The sequence below is a fragment of the Mus pahari genome, chromosome 10, assembly GCF_900095145.1.
Source record: "Mus pahari chromosome 10, PAHARI_EIJ_v1.1, whole genome shotgun sequence".
NCBI classification, from domain to species: Eukaryota; Metazoa; Chordata; class Mammalia; order Rodentia; family Muridae; genus Mus; species Mus pahari.
The window spans coordinates 21880816-21898799 of NC_034599.1; the positions used below are offsets into that span (position 1 = coordinate 21880816).

At 40.8% G+C, this 17984-nt stretch overlaps 1 protein-coding gene across 1 annotated transcript in view; it reads right to left on the reverse strand.

Annotated features, from left to right (window-relative positions):
* Glb1l3 (galactosidase beta 1 like 3) overlaps positions 1–17984 on the reverse strand; it is a 41881-nt gene that overhangs the window by 6390 nt on the left and 17507 nt on the right. Inside the window, exons 10-18 of the mRNA XM_021207563.1 lie at positions 12060–12144; positions 9717–9854; positions 9117–9197; positions 8300–8406; positions 7355–7495; positions 6973–7044; positions 6257–6335; positions 5718–5805; positions 5323–5434 (exon numbers count right to left, since the gene is read on the reverse strand). Coding sequence (XP_021063222.1) covers positions 5323–5434; positions 5718–5805; positions 6257–6335; positions 6973–7044; positions 7355–7495; positions 8300–8406; positions 9117–9197; positions 9717–9854; positions 12060–12144 — 903 coding nt within the window. The remainder of the gene's footprint in view (positions 1–5322; positions 5435–5717; positions 5806–6256; positions 6336–6972; positions 7045–7354; positions 7496–8299; positions 8407–9116; positions 9198–9716; positions 9855–12059; positions 12145–17984) is intronic.

Here is a 17984-nt window from a genome sequence, read left to right on the forward strand (position 1 = left end):
GGATGGTTGTGAGCCACCATGTGGTTGCTGGGATTTGAACTCAGGACCTTTGGAAGAACAGTCGGGTGCTCTTACCTGCTGAGCCATCTCACCAGCCCCTATTCCCACTTTTTCTAAACTTAAATTTTATTTTTAAAAGATTAGAAGACATGCATCCTGGCTTTTAGAAATATCCCCTGAGGAATCAGAATAAGTGACATTGTCTGGATGGTTCTGGAGACTTCAATTGGGAAGCTTAGGCGTATTTGTACGGATACCATGTTGGAAGAAAACACATTCATGAGCAAGTTCAGTTTAAGATGTATGTTAATGAGCATGCTCGGTTTAATGTTCAATAAGAAAAGATGATGGACACATTCCTAGGCATGACCCCAAGGTCCTGGGGCTCATGTTTGAAATGTTGATAGGAAAAATTTAGGGCGTACTCAGCTTATGTCATTAAGATGGGAGATGGAAGTACTTCTGGGCATGATGGGTTTCTTTAGCTCAAAAAGGGTTTTGTTCGCCCCTTAAGGGCTCTTGTCTCATTTAGCTATTAACAAATATGCTACTCTTGCTCACCATGCCAAAATATGTCACTCCTCACCCTAGGGGGTAGATTCTGCATCATCATCATCATCATCATCCTAAAGTAAGCCAGTAAGCCTTAGAACCCTAAGGACCTCCCAGAACACTATAATTTGTTTCTATTGTATTTTTTTAACCACAACATTTAAAGGCAGATATTTTTATGAGACAAACCACAAAATTAGACATTATTGTTAAGAGGAGACAAAGGGAAATTCTGGAGCCAAAGAAGTTAAAAATGTAAATAAGAAACACAGTTGAAAGCTTCAACAACAAAACTGATCAAACTGATGAATTTCAGAACAAATATAGAAACCTATTTGGTAAAACAATAGTAAAAACTTCCCAAATATTAGAAAAGATCCAGATAACCAGGAAACTCAAAGAATCTCAATTATCATCTACCAGGAAGGTTTCCTTTGAAGCACATTATTATCAAACCAACAAAACTTCAAAGATGCCACCAACTGGATTTAGTTGGTCCCTCAACCCATGGGAGAATCAGGATTCTGGTACTCAGATGGACAAGGAGTTGGCGGGGTGACAAACAGACATGAACGCTGCTTGAGTCCTGGCCCAAAGATTATCTCTCCTGTACTGAGGACAGATGCCAGGGGAACAATTCAACTTTCTGTCTATGCCTCTAATTTTGGACAGTCTTTCTTAAGATGACTTATACTTAAAAATTTCTTGTTTTAATATACATTAAAACCTTGGTGCTGAGAAAGTATTGATTGTACTGTAGTCCTCTGCAAGCAATCAGTTTGGAAGCAACCATAGCCAAACTGATTGTATAATGATCCAATTTTTGCACAAAGACGAATATATTTAGATAACTCTGCCTTTGCTTTGTATGGCCGGATGGCCACAATGAGCTGCATTAGTGTTCTCATAATATGATTACTCTTGTAATAATCCTAATTAACAATATATGAGTAAGTAAAAAATCTTAAGCTTGTGATCAAACTGCAAACTGCAGTCAATGGAACACTGGCAATTTTAACCATAATTTTTAAAAGTTTCTTTTACAATATTAGAATATATCTATAACATTTGGAAAGCAAAATCCAATTTTAAACAATTTATTTGCTTTAAAAATCAATACCAGAAACATCACTTTCATGTTACAAAGTCTGGCTGCCAATTCATACATATGAATGCAAGACAGTGAAAATTTAAATGTTTCATTAAAGAGACATTGTTTTAAATCTTATCTCTTATAAGTCTAGTTTCTAGGATAAGAATCACATAAAATATTATCCCAATTTAGAAGTATCTTTAGAGACCTAGTTTCTTGGGCTGGTTCATGCCACGTGCTGTTGTTTAAAATGACTCCAACCCTGAGTTACCAGTTTTAAGCTAACTTTCTTGTTACCAATGTTACACCTTTTTAATCATACCCAATAACTTATAAGCCAATATTCTATGACCAAGACATGCAGAGCATATTTATACTTTTAAGACTAGTCTGAAACCAAATGAGGCGGCTACAAGAATCTTATAAACTTAGACCAATCAAAGAATTTTTTCTAGCTATTTCAAGATAAAAAGCACTTTGTCATTTGCTGAACCCAATAATCACAATTGCAGAGAACTTTTCTAGGAAAAAAACAACTATCAGCTTATTTGCCTTAGAACTAAGAAGTTGCAGACTTCTTTTTGAAAGCAGCTTTTCAGCAGGACCTATCCTGCTGTGCTGGACTCCTGGCTAAGGTGGGTGTGGGGCAACTTAAATTGGCCTCTGCTGTGCAAACAGACTGAATCAAGAGATGGACAGCCAGCAGATAAAGTTTTAACATTTTTTTTTTCTTTTCAACATGAAACATAGAACAACATTCAGACAAAGAAACAAAAACAGACACGGATTGACACTTGGACAGATTGTTGCACCAAACACAGACAATACAGAGAGGGTAGAGGACCTGATATAACTAGAACTAAGGATGTCTCCTGTAGGAGCCAGAGAGAAAACAGGATGTCTCCCGATTTCCCTTTGTCCCTGGGAGAGCTCTGAAATCCATTTTCCTTCTCCCCTGATCTCTCTCTCTCTCTCTCTCTCTCTCTCTCTCTCTCTCTCTCTCTCTCTCTCTCATGTCATTTGTATATTTAATTTTCTGTCTCACTTATTTCACCCACTTTTTTAGTGAGCAGAGTCCCATCTTTATGGAACTTTGATTTACATTAATTCTTCCAATGCTTCTCTTTACCACAGCATGGGCAAAACCTGGAGGAAGCCCCTTCTTGTTTCCCAAGGGATTTTTACAATCCTTCCTCAGGTGTCCCGGTTTTCCACAACCGAAACATGTAGCTTCATTTCCCTGAGAATGCTTTTCATTCCCATAGGTGTTCTTCACATCGGTGCTGAATTTCTATACCTTCATCATTACAGCATAGGCCTTTTGCACTACAGCTGGTGAGGTGTCTAAACATGCTTTAATGTCAGAAAAGAGAATTCAATATTGGTAAGAGGAAAGCATCAAGCTACAGAAAGGGAATCTTCAGTAAAATAGCTGTCCCTAGCACAAAAGAAAAATACAGGCAGAAGTAAATGAGATGATACATTTAAAATTCAGAAAGAAAAAATATGCCAACCAAGAATACTATACCTATATCTGTCCTTCAGAGATGAAAGAGAAGTGAAGTCCCTCTCCCCAAGACAATTAAAAACTAAGGGATTACAACAGTCACAGAGAGGAACAAGATATGTTGGAATTCTCCTTCTAATATATGTGTGTGTGTGTGTGTGTGTGTGTGTATGACAACTAAAGTCAGAAAAGCTGTTGGAATGCAGGATTCTCTAAAACAGTAAATGCACAGAAGAAAAAGATGAAATGTGTGTGTGTGTGTGTGTATGACAACTAAAGTCAGAAAAGCTGTTGGAATGCAGGATTCTCTAAAACAGTAAATGCACAGAAGAAAAAGATGAAAAACCCAAACCTAATTTTAAAAAAGAAAGAAAGAGAAAAGAAACTGACAAGCTTAGTTTGTTGGGGATTGGTTCTAATGCTTTGATTTAATCTGGAATCTGTTGAGTCCAAACACTGAAGATCCTTGTCCCCAATTGGTTTTTGATTGATTAATAAATATGCCAGTGGCTAATGGCTGGACAAAGGGAGATGGGGCAAGACCTTTAGGTTTGCATGGGCTAGGAACTAAAAGAGAGAGAGAGAGAGACAGAGACAGAGACAGAGACAGAGAGACAGAGAATCGCCATGACTTGAGGGGCGGGGGGGAGGATGGGATGTAGGAGCTACAGAAGAGAAAGGCAACCAGCCATGTGAGAATTCAGGTGGGTGGGCACTGGCCACTTCCTCAGTTGGGGCTGGGGTAGCAGGGGAAAAGTTAAGGAGTGCCCAGCTTTTGAGGTAGCCAAGGCATTTTAATTTTAACTGGTGTGTGTGTGTGTGTGTGTGTGTGTGTGTGTCTGTGTCTGTGTCTGTGTGTCTGTGTGTGTGTCTTTGTGTGTGTCTTCCATTCATGAGTCCAGATAGCCCATGGGCAGTGAACACAAGAGACTCCCCCCACCCCAGGAGCCAAAGCAGTGTAGCTAAATCCACTGCTACACATGTCTATATTCCCAGAACCTAGAAGACTGAGCCAGGCACATTGCCACAATTCAAACCAGTGGGAAAACAGAAAAAAAACAGAAAGGGAATAAAATATGCCATACCAATTTTTTTTTAATGATATACGTTATCAATGGAACCGCCATTTGAAAAGTCAAAACTCAAGCCTTGATTAGAAAACTAATCAAGAAGAAATTTTATGTGTTGCATATTTAAGCACATTTAAATATAAATATATAGTTTTGGCAAACACAGGTATGAAGTGGAATGTGGTAAAATTTTAAAGAGCGTCTGCTATTTGTTCTGTAGATGTTATAACTGTTTGAATTTTTCAGTTATATTCTCATATACCTTATACATAATGATAAATTAGGATGATCGAGAAAGATCATAGAGTTTATTAGAAGTAAGGAAGAGGAAGGCAAATCTTCCTTCAGGTATATAACGGCCTTGCTTAAGTTCCTTTTGCTTTAGGTAATTTTACATATTTTTATTTTCATTATAATATATTTATTTTATTATATTTTAGTCATATATATATTTTTTTTGAGAATTATGTATGCATTTTGTCCACATTCAACCTCCCTTCCCCAACTTCTTCACTGCTTCCCTTCCACTAAACTTTGATTTGTTTTTCACCTACATCAGGGCCAATTTGTGCCTCCCCACTATCTGTGGACATATCTCCTACCACTGGATTACAGTAGAATTATCAACAACTCTCAATAGCAAAGAATTACCAGAGGCTCCTCAGCTAGAGATCATGGCCAAGCTCCCTCCCCATGCTGGGATTGGTTCACATGTCCACCTGTTCTGATGGGTCCAGAGACATTGTTTCCTTGCAGTCCTCTATGCCTCTGGCTCCTGAACTCTTTCTGCTACCTCTTCTACAACATCCTAGAGCCTTTAAAGGTATATCTGTGGAACTAGAGACATGCAGGAGTGTAAGCACACATGCTGCTCTTGTAGAAGAGCAGTACCAGTTACCAGTTCCTATGTCAGGCAGCTCACAACTGCTTCTCACTCCAGCTCCAGAGAATCGGACTTCCTCTCCTAGCCTCCAGGAGAAGCCACACACATCCATATGTATGCATATAGACACACATACATACAAATGCTTTTTAAAATAAACTAAATATTAAAAAGAAAATACGTATTTAGAACATCAGAGAAGAGGAGGCTTGCTTACTGGTAGGTGCAGGAAGGTGTCCGTGGGAGAAGAGCCAGCATTCAAGATTCCCCAGTAGAAGGCCGGGCCTTTATAAGTCTTTGGAGCAAGCCTCCAGGATGCAGAGCGGAGCCTAGAGACATGATCAAAATATGCGGCTGAGGAACACTCTTCCTAGCATTCCTTCCAATGCTGACCCAGCCTTCTCTCCCAGAGATCAGGAATTCCACTGATGTATTGAACTGGCAGTATTATCATGACAATCAGGATACCTATTCTGTTCTAGTGCTGAAGTAAAACATCAGATAATTGGATATACCCCGTTAGGTATCTGAATCTTGGGCTTTTCACCAGCAAAGATAGAATTCATAACCTCTCAGATCCTTGGTATGCATTGTGGGTCAGGAGGAGCGTACCTCTTGAAGAAACTCATCTTCATGTCCAGTGAATAGATGGTAAAATTCGTCAGCAAAATGCCATCGATGCTAACCACTTTATTTAATCCTGTAGATGGGAAGCAGAGAGAAGTCTGGCAACACGTGCTGGATATTCTCCAAAGTTTAGGACAGAGAAATACCGTTTATATATGCTTCCTTTCAAGGAATACAGCCAAGAGAGCAAATACTAAACTGACCTATTGTCATTTGAGTTCTCTTATAGTACGCTTCCACAGGACTAAAAGCTTTCACCACTTAGTATAAGGATTTTTCCTGAAAGAAAACTGAGTCCTGATCTAAGGTGGGCTATCATCCCACATAACTATGCTACCTTCCTGCCTCAGATAACAAGAAAAGTCAGAACAAAGGAGGGGGCACAAAGTAACATCACTGCTCTTGGAACGAAATAGTTCACTTTTCAGTGGGTCGCTTCCATCCTCCCAAACCCAAAACAGCCATGGCTATAAGCTTCAAGTAAATGAAGAGAATTCACATTGTTTCTCAGAACCAAAGCCTACCTTTCTGCTCATTTTGAATTCTCCATGAGTAATTGATTCGTCCTTGATTCTCAACCAGGATCCTCAGAAGCTGACAACCCTGCTTAGGGGAACAAATTAGTGGAAACAAAATAGCCATCAAGAGCTCATATTCAAGAACATGTTCTTTTTTTTCAAGTCCCAAGAAACTGGTTAAAGGAGGTTTAGAAATCAGCAGTTCCAAATTCACACCTCTCTCTCTCTCTCTCTCTCTCTCTCTCTCTCTCTCTCTCTCTCTCTCTCTCTCTCTCTCTCTCTCTCTCTCTCTCTCTCTCTCTCTCTCTGTGTGTGTGTGTGTGTGTGTGTGTGTGTGTGTGTGTGTGTATGCATGCATGAAAGAGAGAGAGAGAGAGAGAGAGAGAGCCCAGCTCATATCCCATACTTAATCCACTCTTTCATTTTTGCTGACCTTGTTAGGGTGGGGGGAAAAAAAAACCTTTCATTCTCCTTTTGATCCATACAGGAGTCAGGTGTTGAATCGGACCTAAAGAGAACTTCTACTCTCACTAAATAAGTCATCCTGTAGGTAGGCTACTAAAGCTTAGAAAATGCCTTAAGATTATGACCCTACACACTTTCTGTTACAAATCCCATATGAAAAGAAAGAGCACCGTGGGAGAAAGTGGTAGGCAAGCCCAGCACCTCGCTGCCTAAGAAGGGACAATCGACGGCATCTCCTGGGCTGTAGGATTACTTACCTGGATTTTAGGAATTTGCAGAACCTCATGGTTTTCATCCAGAATTCCTACACTTTTGTCATTCAAGAACACCTACAAAAATAGAGCCAGCATCCGATTGATCAATAGGCTTACCTGAAGGAGCGAGGTTTAGGTAGAAGGTGGAAGAGAAAGACAGGTACTAACTTCAGTGCTCAGACAACTAGAAATTGAACAGGACTCCCCAGTAGACTGAGTTACAGCAAAACGAACAATAAGAGTCTATTTGATTTGACTCTGTGTTTCCTATGATTCTACCATAATGGTAAAATAAATATTAGCATATAGTGAAGTGAATCTGCAACTACACTCCTCAATAGTGTAGGTAGGCTACACACCACCAGAGATTCATGCTGATGCCTACCTCTGCCGAATCATGAACTGAAGCAAAGAGACTGCCTCCAGAACAGATGGAAGTCTCATAAAGGACCAATCCAAATGGCTGGCCACTGCCGTTGTTTATTGGAAGATTCTCCATGGTGACTGGAATGTGCAACATGACAGGCTATGATGGAGACAGAGCAGGAGACAAAATGAGAAGAAACCATGATCCTTCTCCTAAGACTCTTGTCACTATTTGTTGGACCACACATTGGTCCTCAAAGATGCCTTGAAAGAAAACAATCACAAATAGGTGCCATGACAACGCTTCTATGGTAATATATTCACTGTCCAAGAAATTTGGAGTAACATGGCATTGGGAAGACTGCACAACCACCATAATCATAAAAACTAATCATCAGAACAAACAAACGTATTGCAAGTAAATGAAGATGAAAGGATTTTGAACTCAGCAAACATTTAGTTATGTGGACAATTTACTTGTCTAAAATAGCAACAGTGAAAGTAAAAACAATATAATTCAAGAGTTTGGTGTCTACAATTAAGACAGATTTCTCATTTTGAGGGAGAGAAAAGGCATAATTTAAAAATAAAGTCTAACTAGTGGTTAATGAAGATTACTTTCATGGGTCCCTTAGCCAGTGACTTTCCATTGTGGGTCCTATAATAGTATTCAGCAAGTGAGTCCATCTAAGCTGGAAGTAGGATTCTATAAGATAGAATACCCATGCAGTGCCTGTGTTCTCACTCTTGTTAATTCTTCAAGTTCTTTACCATCTTCTCCAAAGCAACAAGTGATTCCTGATCAATAATTCCAGGTGTAGATACAATACCAAGGAGTAAATTTCAAACTCCCCCATTAAAAGGGTTCCCTAATGAGATATTTCTTCTGGGGCCCACATCCTTCTCCCCACCTTCTCCATGGTCTCACCCTCCACCCCATTGCTGATGCCCAAGGAGTTCTCACCTGATTTAAGTATGGTAGAATATCAAACAGTGGCAGGTAGAATGAGAGATTCACCGAGGGATAAACAGCCTTGGGAATAAGAGGAGGCAATGGAGGCAGAGGCCGTGCTGCAATGAGAATGACATTGGAGCACAGGGCAAAGTGGCTAAAATGACCATTCCTCTCTCTAAGCATTCCCATGACTATCTGTGACCAGTGTATCCAGAGACAGAAAAAAATAATGAGTTTTATCCTAGGACATAGGTGTGCTTCTCCAAGAGAGACAATAGGGGCCATTTTGCATCCACACAGATCTGGTAGAGACACATGCCTAGGAAGCATTAATTCCTGGTAGACCATATACCTAGTAAATACATAGTAAACATGTGTACCTGGTGGAAACAGAGAAAGCAGAGCGGAAGAAAGCTCCATGTTACATCTGGCAATGCTGGCTCTTAGCTCTGTCATAACCCTCACTAGACAGCAAAAGGGATGCATTTAATTCAAGTTAAAATAATAAGTTATCTTTCTGCATATGTTGTTACTAAGTCCCACACAATACTAACATTTTGCAAATAAGAGATTGCTCTTCATCATCACATGACACACCAGTATCTTAATTTTTATTTCAGTAAAGAAGGTTAAAGGTTTCTAAACTGGACATACAACCTATCTAGCTTTTAAGTGGGAAACCTGGAAGTTGATGGAAGATTGTCCTTGTTCTCGAGAGCTTCATAAGATGCTATCCCTCCGTAAAAGGCTTTTCCCTTTCTCCCCTCCTCCACAAATTATGGATAGCCCATGAGAAGGCTATCCTCCTACTAAGGGTGACAAGTACCTGAACCAGAGGCAAAGAGTTTCCGAAGCTTGAAATACTTCTCAGTGTAATCACCAGCCTCAGACAGCACAGCATCATAGTCTACAAGACAGAGGTTCCTGTTTGAGACGTGCAGTCCTCCACAGCAGGCCCTGCTTCAAGCACGGGGATGTGTGGAAACCCAGATCCACCAAAGATGAGACAGAAGGAACACAACCCATCCTCTGCCTCTGGCTGGAATATGGATGTAAACGTCAACCTGGAAACCTTCCCCAAATCCTGTCTGGAAACCATGGGCTCACCCTGCCCTTCTGCACTCCCGGGCACTCCTGTCCCTTCAACCCTGGATCCTCGTCCTGCTGAGCTAGATCTGAGAGCACTGGGGTCAGCGCACAAGAGTGAAGCAGAACGTTTAGTTCTCAGAAGCTTGCCTGCTAGAATGACAGCTGGCTAGGCCACATGGATGTTAAGGAATCAAGGAAAGCAGATGAAAAGCCTCAACTCTCAGAACAGATTGCTTGTTAGGACCTCAGGATACAAGAGCATGATTCTGGAGTCTCCTCCCCAAAGCTGAAGCCCACCCACCCAGGGAAGTGACCACCACGCGCCATCACCACTTGCCATAGCTAGTCACAACACTGATGTGATGATTTTCATAGCGGCCTCCATTTATGAAACCAAAGTTGGTTCCACCGTGGAACATATACATGTTGAAAGAGAGTCCATAGCTGATGAATTTATATACTGTGTGTCGAATTTCTGTTGGAAAAGCAGAGGTTAAAAACAAAAGGGAGACTGAGGTCTCGCGTGAAAAACTATCTTCTCCAACTCTGTCCGGCACAGTCAATCTTGTCATCTTTTCCACCATTAAGTAGGCAGAACCATCCAGAGCCACTCTTGAAAACTAAGTCCAGGAACTTTCAGCTTTTTTTTTCTTCTTTTTTCTTTTCTTTTCTGTTCTTATCATTTCTTTTTTTATTTTCAATTTTTTCCACTATAGCTTTGCCACAAGTTGACCCCCAAACTGCATGTATTAAATGATAGTCTAAAACTCTTGTCTTGTAAATATCTAAATTTTTAAATTATTTACAAATCGTGAGTATGCCCTCATTCCTACCTTCCCAGGACCATGTTTCTAAGAAGTGTTGAGTTAAAAGCACTGTGTTACTGTACTGTGCCGGTGGTAGTTATAATATTTGATCACAGAAACCTCCATTTTTTCCAGCATAATTAACAATGAACTCCTCTTCCCTCTGGTTGTCATGGAAACTGGAAGATGGCAGTCCAGCATGGGCCTCAGCTTTGACTGTACCCTTTACTGTTTGTAAGTCCACATATGGCTTATTTTCTCTCCGGGCTTCTGCTCTGCTACCAATAAATGAAGGCTTTAATTCCCACACCATCATGGGAATGAGGAGTCAATTAACTGATGAAAAGCTGTGCATAACAATCAAGACACTGTGCCCCAGACACAAGAGGTCACAGATCTGTGGCTTGGTGGCCAGGTTTGGGGTGATGCTGATGATGTTCTTATAAGATCTTTAATGGTGTGGCAGTCAACCTTTCCTCACTTTGTATTTCTACAGTCCAAAGCTAGACACTGCCTGTTTCTCAGACACCAATACTTAGGCAATTCTCCCATTTCAGGACAAGTGAGCTTTTTGTATAACTGCAACAAAATAGCTTCGTGGCAACACACTTCTGCTAAGTGAATGGAAATTGCCAGGCATTGCTCTGAGGGGCAGCATTAAAACTTTTCAACAATCCTAGACTTCCCCCACTCTTCACTTTTGAAGAAGGGATTTTTTTTTATATCGTATTTTATTTTTTTATATATCATATTTTACTGAGATGTAGTCTGTGGATGCTTTTACGGGTGACTTCCAGGTAATTTGATACCTGTGTATAAAGCACAGTAACCAAACCAGGAGAAGGAGTGTGTCTGTATCATTAACCACTGATCATTTTAGTCTGGGTCTTTACAGTCACTTTTCTTAGTCATTGTGAATGTCTCACAGATTGTTTTAACAAGTATCTGTCTCACTAAGCTACAGAAAGCACCCCCTACTGTCTCCCTTCTGGCTGTATTTTGGGGTCCCTCACAGGGCTTCTTCCCTTTTCTCTCCATCCTTTTCAGTCCCTGATGACTACTATTCTACTCTGCTCTTTTACAAGATCAACATTTATTTTTAATTTCCATAAATGCAGGAGAAATCGAACTTGTCATCCTTTATCTGGGTGACCTCACTTAACACAGAAAACTCCAGTTCCAAGACTGTTGCCACAGATGACAGGATTTCCTCTTGGAGGGTTGAATAATACTCCATTGTGCATATTTACCGCATTCTTTTCATCCACTCATCTACTGGTGAGTATCTAAGTTAAATAATCTCCATTTGTGGGGGGAGGGGGGACAAACATTTTGACTCAGAAATAAAAGAAATCTGCCTCAAGTCACAAAGCTACTGCTGAAGCCTTGAGGTTAAAGTCCCGTTCTCAGAGCCTAAGATCCAAGTTCTCATCTCCCACTGCTTGTGGGCTTCTAGTAACCATCACCATTTGGTTGACAATGCTGTAGAGTCATCGTTCCTAGGGATGAGTATGACATCATGCGAATGCCCCCGAAGCATTTGTAGGAATGTCAAACCTGCTGAGAAGAATCATTTCCTAACCTGGCTCTCTGACTGTGCCTGTTTCCCTGTGGCACGCGGCCTGAGAAACACGGAATGTACAGTGATGTTTTAATTTCTAGCAATCTGTTTGTTTTGTTTAATTGTGTAAGATTGCTGTAGGGTAGGTATCATACTGTGTGTGCACATGAGCATGGTCGGTGCTTGTAATTAGCACAGGTTAGGTGGATGTTCATGTCTGCACAGGAATGTCAATAAGCAGAGAGCAATCAATGTGAATGATCCAGGGCATAGGGCCTTCCTGACTCAGAGTCAAAACCAATGGTTCACTTACCTTCTGCACTTTTCTCAATGTGTTTACTCCCCCAGGAGTCATACCAGCCAGTCCAGTATTCCATAATCATAATGGGCTTATCATTCTATAAACAAAGCAAGTCAAACATTCAGCATAACAAAGGAAAATAGAGCAGAACAAAAGGCTCCTGTGAGGGAGATCGCCAGCAATGTTTTCCACCTTGTGCCCAACTCCTGTTTTGATACAAACTCTCTCATATTCGTATAATTTTTATTTCTAACAGTACTTATTTTGTAACTTTTGCTAATAAATTATTATGTAAAGATCTTAAAGTTTTATATTTTTATGAATTATGCCTTTTATGGTAACAAAATAATTGTGAACACATCGAAATGACTAGTAGTTATTGAACTTTTACTATTATGAAGCACGGAGTAAAGAATTTTATTTAAGTAGTGCTATTTAACAGACCCACAGTGATAAACTACCACTCCCACTGCACAAACGGAAAAGTGGAAGTTACTACAAACATAGGCTACTGTACAACTTAGCTCAGCCCGAAAGTGCTTTAGCTGGGATTTGAACTAGCGAGTGTGTAGTTCCTGTAGCCACAATCCTAACCCTCACACTGTGCTATAGCACAGTGCTCATTAGCACAGACTATGCAAAAATAAATCAAATATGCCTCATATTTCCCAACTCTCCAGAACTCATTTTTACCTAAAATACGGGCATTCCTTTTAAAATGTATCTCATGGCTGCCTAAACCCTTGACCACACATACTTTCAAGTTAATAACTGTATTCACACCACTTCCAGAAGCATTCTCAAGTGTGTTGAACAAAGAAGGCTCTTGTTCAAAAAGTAATATCTTAATAGCGAGCCCTTAGCTTGGGCAAAATGTGTTAAAATTTTGTCTGCACACCAGTTTTCTCTCTCTCTCTCTCTCTCTCTCTCTCTCTCTCTCTCTCTCTCTCTCTCTCTCACACACACACACACACACACACACACAAATATACACACATTAAATATAAAATGAAAATTAGGAATGATTGGAAAATCCCTAAAAATTCAGAATTCTAAACATGGAATACAGAAAAGTTTCAAGAGTCATTTTTGAGTGTTTTGGATTCAATGGAAATATAATATACCAAAATTAGTATGATATAAGTATAGGAAAATTGATACTAATAAGGATTTATATGAAGAGAAAATAATCAACACAAATAATGTATAGGTTTTGACCAGGAAAAAAATGTAGGTAAATAAAAACAAATTCAATCCATAGATTCAGAGAACAAAAACTATTTTTTTTTTCAGAAAACCTCAAGGCAGATATTAATCTAATTTTAAAAATCGGTGGGAAAAGATGTCAAGAAGATAATTAGCTGGGGGAGGGGGGTCTCATATGCTTTTCTTCATATAAACTAAAATTAAAATAAACAAGAAGGATCATGACCGTATCTTACTGGAATGCTTGAGAGGAGGCGCAGGTGGCAGCCTACAGAGACACCCTGGGATGTTACGGCCTACAGTCCTGTCCCAGGTGTCTCCATTCGCGAGAACAATAGCAGCACTTCACATGTGGCTTTTGACTCAGAGATAATTGCTGAGTGGACTCCAGTTGAATCTAGTTGAATCAGCAGCACTCGTGTGTGACTATCAAATCCCAGCTCTGTGCATGAATCTCTACATCCCTCCGTGTCCTGATCTCCTTATAAAGTGGGGACAGCAACAGGACCTACTGCCTTGCCCTGGGAGAGTCGGGCAATAATAAACACCCAGTACAGTGTCTGGCACACAAGTGCTCAGCAAATGTTAGCTACTCCCAAAGTTTGACTATGAAATGTCCCCCACATGTTCATGTGCTCCATCTGGGAGCACTGCTCTGGGAGTTTCTGGAAACCTTTGGAGGTGGGCACACCTAGCTAAGAGATGGAAGTCACTTTGGGAGGGCACTTTGGAGTATTTTTCCCTTGGCCCCATCCTATCTCACTTTCTGTATCTTGCCTGATGCTCTGCCCGAGTATGTGAGACCAAGCAAGCCAAGAGTGAACCTTCTGACTCCATAAGAAAACAAAAACCAACAATAATGACAAAAAAAAAAATGAACGTCCTTCCTCAAGTTGCTTATTAACTAATGTACACAGGCGATATGAGGAAAAAAGAAAGCAATCCAAAGGGGATTTTGTCAGGAAGCACGGTTGAGCTTCCTTTCTGATCTCTTGAGGTATGTGATGTTAACAGAGTAGCAGGATCCAGGTACTTGCTAACTTCTTCTCCAGTCTTTCTCTCAGTCTTTCAGTGGTTCATCCACTGACCTCTAGGTCAGGTTCCGCTGTGACTTTGAAAAAAAGGAGAAAAGCCCTGCCCAGCATGACTCTCAAAGAAAAGATGACAGGAGACTGCACTCTGAAAAGGACGATACCTGGCCAGGAATGCTCTACCCTCTGTTCCATAAAACCCATGCTGCCTAGCGTCTCTCCCTGAAGACAGGGATCAGAAGGAAAAGGGTTCCATTTTCCTCAAGCCAAAGGCTGAACCAACACATTTCTTGTTCTCTTCTCCATCTCCTGGCTCTCCAGGAGAGCATGGAGCAGTAAAATCCTCACTCTCTGGTAATGTTTTGATGGAGCCAACCAAGAGAAAGAACTCAAAACAGGATGTCCACTCCCTGTCCACTCCCACCAAGGGACCAGAAACCACTGGAGAAGAAGAGACCCAATTGCTCACAGATAGCCCCGTGGCCGAAATTCTGGGATATCCTAGCAGCTCCTGAATGACACATTATGTATGTCCCAGGATTCTCCTCTCTTTCTAGCTCTTAACTTTGGCTGTCAATAAATAACTCAATGGTAGAAGGAAGAGGGTTTGGGCTTTTGACAGCCAGGGGGCTCTCGCTTGAAGCTTAGCTATTTGGTAGCTCCTCATCTGTTTCATTTTGCTGAAAAATATTTATTTGTTGATTTTGTTTTTAAAGTACTTCATTCATTTGGTTGTCTGGCTTTCCTTAGGAGTTGATGAGTTCTAGCCTGGGTACAACACTGGGGCTCTTCACTTCCATGTCTGAGGCGTATACCACCACCCGATCTTGCTTAGGTCACTCTGCAGTGTGAGCTGGCACAAAGTAAGTCATTTCCAGTGTATGAGGTTTGTGCAGCAGTTCTAGATGTTTGGGGGTGCACTGTTAGTATGAGCTAAAAACCAGAGGGTGGCAAGTTCCGGGGTAATGTATTTCCCTGAAGACTACTTGCGTTTGAATTCGCTGTTTGTCTTTTTCTTCTTATAACTTGTTTCCTAGGATGTGTGGTGCAGTTACAGTACCAGCTGAAAATACTTGGAGCTCCATAGTCACTGACTGGAGCTTCACTTGGACAACAGTTCCCACCAACACTGGGAGCTATAAATATGCAGTATAATATATGCATTTCGCCATGTCAGACTTTCTATGACTGTTGTTCTGGGAAATAATGGGTGGTTTTCAATTTTGGTCCTTCAGGATGGTTCGGAGATTTGTTTGTTTTTGTTTGTGTTTGTTCGTTTTGTGGGTGTTTTGATAAGCTGGTTTGAGTTCTATTTAGTTTGGGTGTTGTTTGTTTGAAGGGGCATTTTTATTTTTTATTTTAGTTTTGGCGTTTTATTTGTTTTTTTACCACCCACTTGAAGACAAAGCCAGAAGACTGTTATTTGCTTTTGAATACAACATCAAACGCCTCTTTATCCTATGATATATCATTTCAAAATTTTTGCTTGTTTACCTGCTCAAGACCTGTACACGAGCGAGCCAGTTGATAATCCAACATAGAGGGCACAGGGGCCGTGAGTCCTCAGCTGAGAGGTTTACTGTTGCTGACTACTGGGAGAGAGGAGAGTCCTGTTTCTTTAAGAGAAACCAATCACCAGTCATGGCCCAACTACCCATCACTGAGTATATGAGCTGCACAAATTGGACTCCATAGTTTATTTAAAAAAAAGAAGAAGACATAAAGTTAGGAGCAGGTGAGCTGGGAGTAGACCTGAGAGGAGTTGGGGGTAGGAATGGGAGAGGCAAAGTTCATCAAATACATTGTATCCATGCCTGAAACTTTCCAATAATTAATAAAAATATTATATTTTTGGTTGTGAGCATAGCCTTTAACGGCTGAGCCATCTCTCCAGCCCATGCTTTCAGTCAACCATCAGACTGAGCAAGGGGACCCCAATGGGAGGAATTAGGGGAAGGACTGAAGGAACTGAAGAGATTTGCAATCCCATAGGAAGAACGACAGTATCAACTAAAGCAGACCTCCCAGAGTTCCCAGGGACTAAACCACTAATCAAAGAGTATGCATGGAGGGACCCATGGTTCCAGCTGCATATGTAGCAGAGGTTTGCCTTATCTTACATCAATGGGAGGAGAGGCCCCTGGTCCTGTGGAGGCTCAATGCCCCAGCATAGGGAGATGCTAGAACGGTCAGGCAGGAGTGGGTGGGTGTGTGGAGGAGCACCCGCATAGAGGCAGAGGGAGGGGAAATGGGATAGATGGTTTGCAGAAGGGAAACCAGGAAGGAGGACAACATTTGAAATGTAAATAAATAAAATAACAAATAAAAATAAAAATATGTCTATACATTACATACATACATACATGCATACATACATAACATATTATATGAAACCTCCTGTGCTATCTATCTTTGGTGAGATTTTAGCTGAAGACTTAGGAAGTCTCAGAGGCTGTCTGCTGTGGGGCTTCTTTCCTATCAGGTATCAATAAAGTTGAAAGGAAAGAGAAGATACTGGTTAACAACATGAATGGGGAAAGGCCAGTTTTCAGGCTGGTGGAATCGCCTTCTAGATCTGAGGATACAGCCATGATAACTAAATATTACTCAAAAAAACTCCTTTCAAGTTTGAAGTGCCAAGCTCTACTCAAGGTAGTAAATAGCAGTCCTTTGTTTCTGAAGTCACTTCAATGGTGAGTAAAGATTTTCTAAACGACTTAAAGATTATACTAATCCTGGGCATCCTGATTCTCAGTGCTGTCCATTCCGTCAAACACTGTTTGTGCAGACTATGTTTAGGAGCAATGGAAAAGATGAACCATCTGCTTAATAAGGTACTGGTGGGGCTGGAGAGATGGCTGCACAGTTAAATGCACTGGCTGCTCTTGCATAGAATGAGGGTTTTGTTTTGTTTTGTTTTTTCTTAGCACTCACATGGCATCCCACAACCATTCCAGTTCCGACAGATCTGCCACCCTAATCTGGTCTCTGGAACCACCACACATAGATAGTTCGCTGCAACAGTAAAATAGTCAAATATAAAATAAAAATAAATAGAACGTTAGTTAAAGAAAAAGACACTGGCTAATCTTTTCAAAATAGCCACTAAGCTTTACTTGAGGTTCAGCTCTGGATGAGTGTAGTACCTCGAAACAGACCTAAGTCATTTTAAAGTTGTGTATAAAAAGAAAAAGACTTTCTAGGCTCTACCATAACTGTTCCACTTGTTAAGTTAACAGAAGAAGCTGGGATTAAAGAGGATGTATAGCAATTAATTCAGATACTGAACTCTTCTCATTAGTCTGCACTCTGTGGGTTTTCTCATCCAAAGAATGGGCCATTTCACCCTTTCACCCACAAGAAAAGATGCTGATAGAAACCTGGAAAGACTAAGGTACTAACAAACAGCTGACCAAAAAATGAACAGGGGACCAGGAAGATGGCTCAGTGGGTAAAAGGACTTGTCACACAAGCCTGAATGCCTTGTTTCATCTCCAGAACCCAGGTGAAGCAAGCCAGTAAAGAACATCCCTCCATGGCTTCTGCATCAGCTCCTGCTCTCTGACCCACTTGAGTTCCAGTCCTGCATCCTTTGGTGATTAACAGCAGTATGAAAATGTAAGCTGAATAAACCCTTTCCTCCCCAACTTGCTTCTTGGTCATGATGTTTGTGCAGGAATAGAAACCCTGTCTAAGACAC